General features: G+C 40.3%; 1 protein-coding gene across 5 annotated transcripts in view; it reads left to right on the top strand.

Moving 5' to 3' along the window:
- The first annotated feature begins 2,679 nt into the window (after nt 1-2,679).
- The window catches only part of ITGA7 (integrin subunit alpha 7), a 65,687-nt gene continuing 56,808 nt past the window's right edge, over nt 2,680-11,558 (top strand). For 3 of the 5 annotated variants that reach the window (XM_070937772.1, XM_070937770.1, XM_070937771.1), the window contains exon 1: nt 2,680-3,082. In XM_070937772.1, coding sequence (XP_070793873.1) covers nt 2,907-3,082 — 176 coding nt within the window. In that variant the 5' untranslated portion in view covers nt 2,680-2,906. Of the gene's footprint in view, nt 3,083-8,906; nt 8,993-11,558 lie in introns of those variants that run through there. The other 2 variants (XM_070937773.1, XM_070937774.1) reach the window with 2 other exon arrangements.

Genomic DNA, 11,558 nt, shown 5'->3' with positions numbered 1-11,558 from the left:
GCTGTCCACTTACTGAAAACTTTGGGTGGTTCACAGAGGATCAAAAGCAATTAAAAAAAAAAACCCAGAAAACAACCCAGAAAGTCAGAATGACCAAGGAAACACTTAATTTCTTCACATTTAATAGTTTAAAATCATGTTGCCGGACACTTGTATAACTGTCATATAAATGAAATGCAATGGAGAAAATAAATCTAACAAATCAAATGTACCCTTTCCTTTCCTGTTTTTTTGGACATGACCAGGGCCAAACTCTTTGACTAATCTCATCAGACACAAATTAACCCATCTTGCCCCAAAGTCCTACAATTCCATCTAAACCAAATAAGAAAAGCCTCCCAATCAGCTCAAGGGCAGCAAAATTGAATTGAAACCTAGAGAAATCCCAATGTGCATTGTCCATTAGTTGATCATCTCCGACATTCCATCTTTTTAACACTGGATCTCCTCAGCTCTGCTGTTCTCATGAAAGGCCTGTTTTGCCTAACAAAACCAGGTATGCAGACAAGGATCTGTCTAGAAGAGAAATAAAGATGATTAGGGAATGGAAGATTAAAACATGAAGAGTGATTGTAGGAATTGGGTATGTCTACTTTAATGAAAAGAAGGACTAGGGGTGACATGATAGCAGTGTTCCAATATCTAAGTGTTTGCCACAAAGAAGAGGGAGTCAAGCTATTCTCCAAAGCACCTGACAGCAAGACAAGAAACAATGGAAGGAAACTAATCAAGGAGAGAAACAACCTAGACCTAAGGAGAAATTTCCTGCCAGTGAGAACAATTAATCAGTGGAACAACTTGCCTCTAGAAGTTGTGGATGCTCCAACACTGGAAGTTTTGGTGCAGAGCTACAAAGCAAGCAGTTCCATGGGATGTATTGATATATTGAGTGATTGATATATTGATTGATTGATTTGATTGATTTACTAAATAATTTGCTGCCCATCTTGTAATGAAATGATTCTGGATGACTTACAGTATAAAAGCATTTAAGGAGGCTTATGTTCAGATAAATATAAGGATTGTACTTTTCCAAGGTTTATGGTGGGTGCTAGGTTTCCTTAAAAAGGAAGTTAGAGGGATTTATTTTGTAAATTCTAGTCCTGCTTAATAGAGCTACACACTTCTATATCTGTGGCTATGCAGTTGCTGGTGTCTGAGTCTGATTATTTGCTTGCAGATATTTCATTAATTTAATTAATACCATCAATGCTAGTGAGTGTGGGGTTTGCAGTCTGTTTATATATAGTAGCTTGCCCTACCAGTTTTTTTTTGGGGGGTGGGCATGGTTTCCTCCTTGGTGATTCCTTAATAAAGTAGTGCTTAATACCTGATTGTTTGTCTGGTGTTCATCCCTGCTTATCTGATCAGTCTGGAGAGAAAGCATTTCAGCCTTTTGCTTGAAAAGGTACAGGAATGAGAAAAAATAAGCCACAGGTCTCAATATACAGGTAGTCCTTGATTTACAACAGTTCATTTAGTGACCATTCAAAGTTACAACGGCACTGAAAAAAAGTGATTTATGGTCATTTTTCACACTTACGACCATTGCAGCATTCCCATGGTCACATAATCAAAATGTAGATGCTTGGCAACTAGTTCATATTTATAGATGGTTGCTGTGTCCTATGCCCTGATCACCACTTCTGACCTTCTGACAAGCAAAGTCAATAGGAAGCTGGCTTCACTTAACAACTGGGTTATTAACTTAACAACTGCAATGATTCATTTAACCACTGTGGCAAGAAAAGTGGTAAAACAGGACAAAATTCCCTTAACAGATGTTTCATTTAGCAACAGAAATGTTGGGCTCAATTTGGTCACAAGCTGATGACTTCCTTGCATATTCCAAGCCGCCACTTGGAATATGCAAGGAAGTCAGTGGTGAAATCCAAATTTTGTTACTACCAGTTCTGTGAGCGTCGCTTGGTTGGCATGGCAAGGGAAGGATACTGCAAAATGTCCATTCCCATCCCACTCCAGGGGAAGGATATTGCAAAATGTCCATTCCCACCGCAATCTGGGGCTGGCCAGAGGTAGTATTTGCCAGTTCTCCAAAGTACTCAAAATTTCCGCTACCAGTTCTCCAGAATCTGTCAGAACCTGCTGGATTTCACCCCTGAAGGAAGTCCTTTGGAAAGCACCTCTGGGACAACCATAACTGAGATTTGGGTTGCCAATAGTGGGCAAGGAGGAGCTTGGAAGTCCTCTATCATCAATCCTCAAAAGAGAAAATGTTGCCAATAGTATAAAAAAAATAAAGGAGTATAAATCATTCCATTTCCTTCCATCCAGTCAGAGCTGAAGAAAGCTTTTTGCATGACAAGGGAAACGTCTTCAAAGAAAAAAAAATCAGAAAGTCCCGTTGCCTCTTGAAAAAAGCACCTTTGGGACAACCATGACTGAGATTTGGGTTGCCAATCGTGGGCAAGGAGGAGCTCTTTCTTGCGTCACTGGGTGGCAGTCAGGTTCCTCCAGTGTCTTTTTAACGGGGTTCCCTTTGGACCTCGTGTTTAATAGCGGCCCACCCGGATCGCGCGGCCTGGGCGCGGGATTCAGCACCTGCTTCCCCAGCTCTCCGCTCCCTCGTGTCCAATAGCGGAGAGGGCGTGTTTGTTGTGGGAGCGCGGGGCTCCGCCCAGCGGCACTCCAGAATGGATGAGGGAAAGAGAGCCCGCGCGCGGGCGGGCGAGGTTGCCTCGCCTCGGGAGTTTGGTTACATGCCGAGGTTGGCCGGCCTTCGGGCAGCGCAGAGGGCGAGCCAAGGCCCGTGACTGAGGCGGACAGCTGGCAGCAAAGCCTCTCCGAAGGGGACGGCGGGCTGCGAAGCTCTTTGGAGCCGCGGTGGCTCTCGCCGGGCTCGCCTTGCAGTTGTTGCTGCTGCTGCTGCTGCGACGCCTCGCAGGATGTTTGGGGCGCTGGACTTTCGCCTCTTGTGCCTCCTCCTCAGCCTTTGCTTCTGGGGGAATTCCGCCTTCAACCTGGATGTCGCCGAGCCCGTCGTCAAGCGGGGAGAGAACGGCAGCTTCTTTGGCTTCTCCGTGGCATTGCACCAGCAGCTTAGTCCGCAGCCCATCAGCTGGTAAGTCGTGTGTCCCCGTCCGCCCCCCCCCCCCACACGCCCGGCTTCCAGGACGGGAGGTTTGGATGCTGATCCCGGGGACAAGCCCGAAAAGAGGATGGTCTCCCTGGGAGGACGATCTGGAGTCACAAGAACGAGGCGATCAAACTTTTCGCCTGATAATTTAATATCAGCACGATCGCGCATCTTTCCGGGAGTCTTCTGAATTCAGGTTTTCTCGGGATCTTCTTGAGCTTGAACGCCGCTCGTGTAAATTCATCAATCCCTTGCCTAATACCCTGGCTATTGCAATAAAAAAAAAAAACACAAGCTGATTCTGGGTGTAAAATACGTGGAATATACAATCGGTGATATTTCCTTTGCTAATGCCTCCGGTTTTGGCAGTAGGAGGAGGACGACCAAATTAAGAGCAATTTGTTTCCTTTCAGCGGTCCCGTGGTAGATATTTGTTATTTTGTTTTTTAAATTCCAATGCAATTTGGGTACATCATCTACAGGGTGTGAAAGTTAGATCCATTGAGCCAGTGGTTACATTCTCCACTGCCCTACCCTAAATATTTTTAATATTTCCATACAGGGAAGGGAATCCTTGATCTTGATGGGTGTGTTGTCAGAGTTTGCATTATTTTGGTGATAATTGAGTATCTTCATAGGGTTTTTTTTAAACCTTACCTTACAGCCCCTTCCCACAAACTTACTGTTTTCTCTAGTTAAATAGATTCCCTAGCGTATTATGAGATGTTTTCTTTTTTACGCTTATAAACTGATTTTTTTTGGGAAATGAATCTTTCTTCTTCCTGCTTGAGACCGGAAAGATGGACTTCTGAGAGATGCCGTTGTCTTATTCAGTGCTAAGGGAGCTGAATCATTGCTGAAGGCAATGTCTTCTTTGCCAGGGCTATATTCCTAGTTAGCTCCTGGCTACAGCAATTCTGACTACTGCTTTGCAGGGAGTAAATGCAGAAGCACTGAAATGGCAAGAAAGAAAGAAAGAAAGAAAGAAAGAAAGAAAGAAAGAAAGAAAGAAAGAAAGAAAGAAAGAAAGACAGAGAAAGAAAGACAGAAAGAGAGAGAAAGAAAGAAAGAAAAAAGAGAGAGAGAAAGAAAGAGAAAGAGAGAGAGAAAAAGAAAAAAGAGAGAAAGAGAAAGAAAGAGAGAGAGAGAAAGAAAGAAAAAGAGAGAGAAAGAAAGAGAAAGAAAGAAAGAGGGAAAGAAAGAAAAGAGAGAGAGAAAGAGAGAGAAAGAGAAAGAGAGAAAAAGAAAGAAAAAAGAGAGAGAAAGAAAGAGAAAGAAAGAGAGGGAAAGAAAGAAAAAAGAGAGAAAGAGAAAGAGAGAGAGAGAAAGAAAGAAAGAAAGAAAGAAAGAAAGAAAGAAAGAAAGTCAATGTCTTACAGAAGCAAGGGGCCATGCACTCAGGGAAGTCTGCTGAGATTCCCCCCTTGGAGCAGAAATCAGAGGAGAAGATGACCCTGTGATCTGAATCGGAAAGCCAGATCATGATTGTATGAACCTGTCAGCTGGGTGGTTTTGCACATGCATTAGGAGATCTTGGGGATGGCATCATAGGAGGCCTCTGGTCCCCAAAGGGTGGAGGGAGAGTATCTTCCTTCAGTTAGAAAGAGTGGAGGGAATTCTTCAGACTCTCTGAAGTGTTTGGTTTCTTCCATGCTTGGTTTCTCTGGGGATATTGTGACCTAGGATCTGTTTCCCCTGTAATGTTGCCGTGAGGCTACTGACAAAGTGAAGCTTATAATTGCTTTGCCTGCAGCTTTTAGCCCTTGCTCTTTAAGAGGCCGCTGAAGATCACTTCAGTCCTACTGAACTTTCCATGATGGCCTCATTCACCTTCCTTCCTGGAAATGTTGCTCGGTTTTTTTTCCTTACTGGTAGTGGTTGTCAGCTTCTTGGACTCTATTGTCTTGTATATATATATTTAAATAGCATTTGCAGTCAGGTCTCGTCTATCAGCAACCTTTGCAAACAGGAAAAGTGAAGGACAAGTCACCTTGAACTGTGAGATGGGTGGCATAAACTGTAAATTTAATAAATAAATAGTAAAAGAAATTGTCCTGGAAAGGTAGGCTACGAATGGCTCTGGCTAATTCTGGAACTTAAATAATATTGTATTAGAATCTTGGGCTTCCACAATTTCTTCAAGAGTAGCTTGAAGCTACCAAAATGTAACTGCTTTCCAAGATGTGATTCTAGTGATGGAGAAATGAACTACAGATAATCCTTAATTTACAGCCATTGTTTGGTGACTGTTCAAAGTTATAATGGCACTGAAAAAAGTGACTTGGTTTTTCACACTTATGACCATTGCAGCATCCCCATGGTTGCATGCTCAAAATTCAGATGTTTGGCAGCTGGCTCATATTTATGACGGTTGCGGTGTCCCAGGGACATAAGACCTTTTGCAACCTTCTGACAAAGTCAATGGGAAAGACAGATTCACTTAACAACCATGTTATTACATAACTGCAGTGATTCACTTAACAACTTTGGCAAGAAAGGTCATAAAATGGGGCAAAACTTACTTAACAACTGTCTTGCTTAGCAACAGAATTTTGGGGCTTAATTTTGCTCGTAAGTCGAGGACTACCTGTAGTTGTCTTACTAGCACTCAACATTATGGCCTAAGGGTAGAAAGGTTCTTTAACACTAGGTTACCATGTCATTCGTGGATGTATTTGATAGCTTTAAATCTCATTTCTTCATCTATATATGGAAATATTTATGATTCAGTAGCAGGATTCAAAAGACAAATGTAGACAGGAAAGTACTTTGCAGATTAACAATGTCCCTATGAATGACTGATAATTAGGGAAGACAACATTTATAAACATTGAACTCACTGCATTTTATAGATAGTTCCCAGATAAACTCATATGATAGCAGTTAAAAGTCTGCCAATCTTCTGAAGCAGGACACCACATGATTCCAGGCCATAGAACGTCCATCTTTTCTCACCATTAGTGATGCTGGTTGGATCTGTTGGGTTTTAGAAGTTCAGCAGTATCCGCAAAAGTCACAGGTCCTCAGCTTTATGGTAAATGCTAGCAAGGAAATGATTACCTGGCCATGGTCCTTGGATCATGATCGTTAAAAAGAGTATCTATATTTTGTGGATGATACATCAGCTCCATTCAACCCAACTGTGATAGACTTAGATTTAGAATAACTTTATTGTCACTTTGAATGTACACTAATCGGCATACATTAAAATGAAATTTCATTGCAGACGGCTCTCAAAGGGTCTCCACCTCTAATATACACTACATAAACATGATAAAATAAATAAACAAACAAATAAATACAAAAATATGTATATACCCACATATATTATATGACACGGAGAAGCAACACAGTCTAGTTCCCATTGATAACTTCCCCCTGTTTAATCTATGCTGGGATTATGAGCAACTGCAACAGAAACAATGTTATAACTGAGTTGTTCCAAAGTACTTCGATTTTTAAATAAGAGGGATCAAATTGTGGGATGTAAAAACTTAAATTTTCCTGCAAAGATACTGAGAAACTGCAGACACAGCATGTTTATGCCACTTTACCTGACATGTTTGTTATAACAAGACACTATAACAAATCATAGCTTCCTTCTTTTTCTTACGCTTGAGTTGAGATTCAAGCATAAGAAGAGCCACCTAATTCAGCATCCTATTCCCAAGTAACGAAGCAAACACTTATGAGTTTCATAAGATGGCCATAATAGCACCTTTTGCATAGTTAGAAGCTCTGCAGCAGCTCGCACATGCAACAAAAGAGGGACCATGGCATGGAGGGCAGTTATTAACTCAATGAGCCTGCGCTCTGTGTTTTGAAGATGCTTGGAGGTTCCCCAAAAGTACAGCATAATTTTGGGAATGAGTCCTCGTCTTTTCCTCCAGTTCCAAAGACTTCACATCTATAGAAAAAGCTACATTCTCCCCAAACCCTGTTCCTTGATCCATCCTTCTGTGTAGGTGATGTTACACTTTTGTGGCACACTTCTGTGGCAGTTTGTATTGCAACATGAAAGCCACAAGCAAAATAATTCTTTCCTTGAGCTTAATCTGGGGGAACATGAAGGACTAGCCCTGTTCTGAGGCTAATTTCACAGGTATAGCATGAAACTGAATGCAAGACTCTATTCTAGTAATTGCTAGTCTGAGAACAATGGTCTGAGCACTCAGACTAAACTTTGCTGCACAAAAGTAATATTTGGCAAATAATCTGGTCTATAGCAAAAAGGTTTCATAAAGATGATTAGAGCAAGAGCATCATATTTACTGGTATGTATGTTCTGACAGTATTCAGGTAGTCCTCAACTTACAACAGTTCCCTTAGTGACCGTTCAAAGTTACAACAGCCCTGAAAAAAGTGACTTATGACTGTTTTTCACACTTACGACTGTTGTAGTATCCCCATGGTCACGTGATCAAAATTCAAACACTTGGCAACTGATTCATATTTACGACGGTCACAGCCTCCTGGGATCATGTGATTACCTTTTGCAGCCTTCTGGCAAGGAGATTCGTTTAACAACATTGTTACTAACGTAACAACTGCAGTGTTTCACTTAACAACTGTGGCAAGGAAAGTCGTAAACTGGGATAAAACTCACTTAAGAAATGTTTCACTTAAAAAACGGAAATTTTGGGCTCAATTTTGGTCGTAAGTAGAGGACTACCTGTATAAAGTATCTATAAAGGCCTTACTGTATCTAATATTATAGTGTGGACTCTTATATCTTGCAATTTGATTTTTTGAATTATTTGAGTAAAACTTCGGACACACTGCAATCCTAGCAAAAATAGTATGTTTGCTAGGATTGCAGAAGCTGGTAAAAGTTACTTTGGAGGCTTTTATCTGGTCTGCAAGTCATTTATTTGTTTATTAAAATTACATGCTGCCCATCTCGCCTAGAGGCGACTCATCACAACTTCCAAAGAAAATCCCAAATGAAGGCTGGGACAGTTTCTAGAGGAATTGTGAACTTCCCCCTTGCTCTCTTCTTCATCTGAATTTTCGAATTTTCAGTGAATGAACCAATTCTGCATTCCATTCCCCCATCACCACCCACAAGTGTATTAGAAGACAGTTACACACCTAGTTGTGTTAAGGGCTAGCGGCAGCTTCCCCCTTTTCACTGCATTCTATGATTCTCTGAGCTCTTCTGCCCTTTGAGAGCCTTAATGTATGCGGAGAACACAAACACTCTTTTTCTCTGACTGATCTCATGCTTTCATTTCAATTCATGGATTAAATTGTTTCTTTTTGGCCTTGGATGAGCTTGGGAAAATTTCAGATAATGTAAGTCCATACCTCCAACTCTTCTCCCCAAACACATCCATGTGAGGATTTTTTGCCAGTTTGAAAGCGGCTGCAAACCTCCCCATTCCCACAAGGTCAGTGGTGTTCGCAGAGCCGAACTGATTGATTTCTGGCTCAGCTGCTGTGCGTAGCCAAAAAGAGATCTGCAGATGGGGGGATGTTAGGGTTGGTTTGCTTGCTGGTGTATTGAGATGCTGTAGCTCCGTTTTTCCATTGGAAGTCATTCTTACCTCACATCTTCTCTCAGTTCCTGATCTTAGTGCCCTACAATGAAACAGTAGCTTTACAGATTTTCCATTTTCCTTCAAGCCCAAATGAAATGTACCGGGATTAGAAAACAAAATCACCTTCAGATGGTAGAAATAGTCAAACCAGGTGACTCTGAAAACAAGCTCAACTTAACAACCTGACCTTATTATTATTTTCCTCCAAGCTTTCTTGATTTCAGTTAGCTGGTTTAAGAAGTGAAAATGCTTTTTTGCTTTTTCTTGTAGTTAGCCTTTCTTCTTCTACTATAAATCACCCAGAGGTCTGCAACAGATACTGATCTATCCGCCTTTGCTCAAAATGATGTAAAATGTGAGTTTTCTTCTCTTCAGAACTTCACTGTTAACTCGCTCTGCTTCTATGATACATGCCAGTAGAATTTCTAGATAATTGCCTTTTCCCTCTGTAGTTGCTGCTTCTTGCAGAGAAAGATAACTGTGATATATTACTTGCAGTAAGTTATTAATATCCATATACAGGTTTTATAATCTATATATTCTTGGTTTCTTATTTTGGAATTATTTTTAACAATTAATGAAAAAAAGATTACAATAAATTTAAAACACAACACTACTGTACAGTGAGGGGGGAAATTAGTATTTCATAATGATGCTGTTGTTCACTAAAACTCCACTTAAAAATGGCATACTTAAATCCACAAAACTGCTGAAAGCATAACAGTACAACATCATTGTAGTGCCACACACTGAAGTACAGAATCGCCAGAAATGAAGAGCCACTAGCACAAATGTAGCCAAAAGCCTGAATAATGAATAAAAGCTGATAATGGTTTGCGTTCCTGGAACTAAATTCTGCATTTATAGTGCTTGTATCTAAATGTCCTCTTTTGGGTCAGCTAGTAAAGTTAAATCAAACTTGGGACAAATTCTTAGACCAGATCTTTGCAATTGTGTTGATAACAACATGCTGCTGCTAAATATCTCTGAAGATTCTCAGTCATCCAAGTCATACTGTAGTTCTCCCAAAGGTGCTTTTTCAAGAGGCAACTGGATTTTATGTTTTTTCTTTGAAGACATTTCGCTTCTTATTCAAGAAGCTTCTTCAGTTCTTGGATAAGAAGCAAAATGTCTTCAAAGAAAAACAAGGAAGTCGAGTTGCCTTTTGAAAAAGCACCTTTGGGACAACATGCTACTGCCTTCTTGTGAGGTGCCTTTCAGCTTCCTAATCTAGCCTTACTCTTAGAGTTTTCTGGCAACTTCCCATTCAAATACTAACCATACTTAGCTTCTCAGCCCTGGAAAGGTTTTGTCAGTTACCAAACATCCAAATTTTGATCATATGACCATGGGGATGCCACTATGGTCATAAGTGTGTGAAAAATGGTCATAAGTCACTTTTTCAGTGCCATTGTGACTTTGAACAGTCACTAAACGAACTGTTGTAAGTCGAGGACTACCTGTGTCACACTTACAGTGTCCCGAGATCATATGATTACTTTTTGCAATCTTCTGACAAGCAAAATCAATGGGGAAGCCAAATTCACTTAACAATCAGGTTACTAATTTAACAGCCACAATGATTCACTTAATAGTTTTGGCAGGAAAGATAGCAAAATGGGGCAAAACTCATTTAACAACTGTCTTGCTTAGCAATAGAAATGTTGGGCTCCGTTGTGGTCGTAACTCAAGGATCACCTGTATTGTTGTAGCTTGGATGTTTTGTACCACAGTTACAATATGCCTACAAGTTATCTATATCCTTGTGTAATTATCTTTCACTTCAGTAAGTGATAAACACATTGCACATGATCTTGTGTAGGGCACTTTTGGTCTAATTCATATTGTTCAGTCTGTTTCAATCTAGAAAGATTTATTCTGCATCCAAGCAATTAATTGTTTCTTCAGTGTTATATCTAACAGGGCAATCAGGGGATGGATGCAAATGTATAGGAAGATAAATTAAATTTCTCCTTTCCTCAGTAACAGATAACAGATGATATATTTTACCTCAGAAGATCCCAGCATTTTTTTCTGCACTGGAAAAAAACCCCTATGTTTGAGGTCCCAGAGAATCAGTGTCAGCTAGCCTCACACATCACACTAAACAACAATTAGACCACAATATGTTTTGGCATGATATGTGAACCCAACCAGTATTGCTAATACTAAAATTACAGTAATTATCTGATTTAGTATAGCAAATCCGTGCGTGGAATTCACATTCATTTGAAGTTACAGATGTTTTTAATGGGAGATTGGTTATGGATATCTTCCATCAAATTCATTTTAATTTCCAGAACTTTGATATTCATACAGCCTTAGAAATTGGGGATGGGAGACAGACTTTGGAAAATGATTTTCTGCAATTATTTTGGTGCAGAAACATTATTATTGCGGGGGGGAGGGTATAAAAACCACTGGTTGTAGTCCAAAAGTTTGCTATAGCAGTGCCACGCGTGTATCTCCTTGCCAACCCAATTCAAGGCAAATTAGTAAGAACATTGCCCTTGTTGTGTGAAGAGCAATTCCAATGTCTTTTCTGTAATCCTGTTCCCTAGGATCCCTAGAATAAGAAGTTTTATTCTCATCCGCTGACCTTCCAAGGCTTCTTCAGACATTACTATCTCCCTATACAGAACGCTCATTGGTGCAAGACAATGCATGGCAGTTATGTAAAATGCACTGTTATCTCTTTCATTATATATTTGCCCAATTGTAAATCTTGGCGGGCCACTACCAGCTGCAGTTTCTCAGAAAAAGATGCTTGATTAGAGCTATAGGACTATAGTTCTCTATATAAGAGAGAGAGAGAGATAAAAGGCTGACTAAAAAGTCAATAAATGATGGGATTCTAAAAGGTTATGAGACGATGGATAATAAGAAAACATAAGAAAATATAAGAAATATAAATATAAGAA

Source organism: Pituophis catenifer, unplaced genomic scaffold (genome assembly GCF_029215685.1).
Source record: "Pituophis catenifer annectens isolate HBS135680 unplaced genomic scaffold, rPitCat1.0.hap2 SCAF_2, whole genome shotgun sequence".
NCBI classification, from domain to species: Eukaryota; Metazoa; Chordata; class Lepidosauria; order Squamata; family Colubridae; genus Pituophis; species Pituophis catenifer.
Note: the sequence above shows the minus strand (reverse complement) of the source record. Positions and strands in the feature narration are given on the sequence as shown.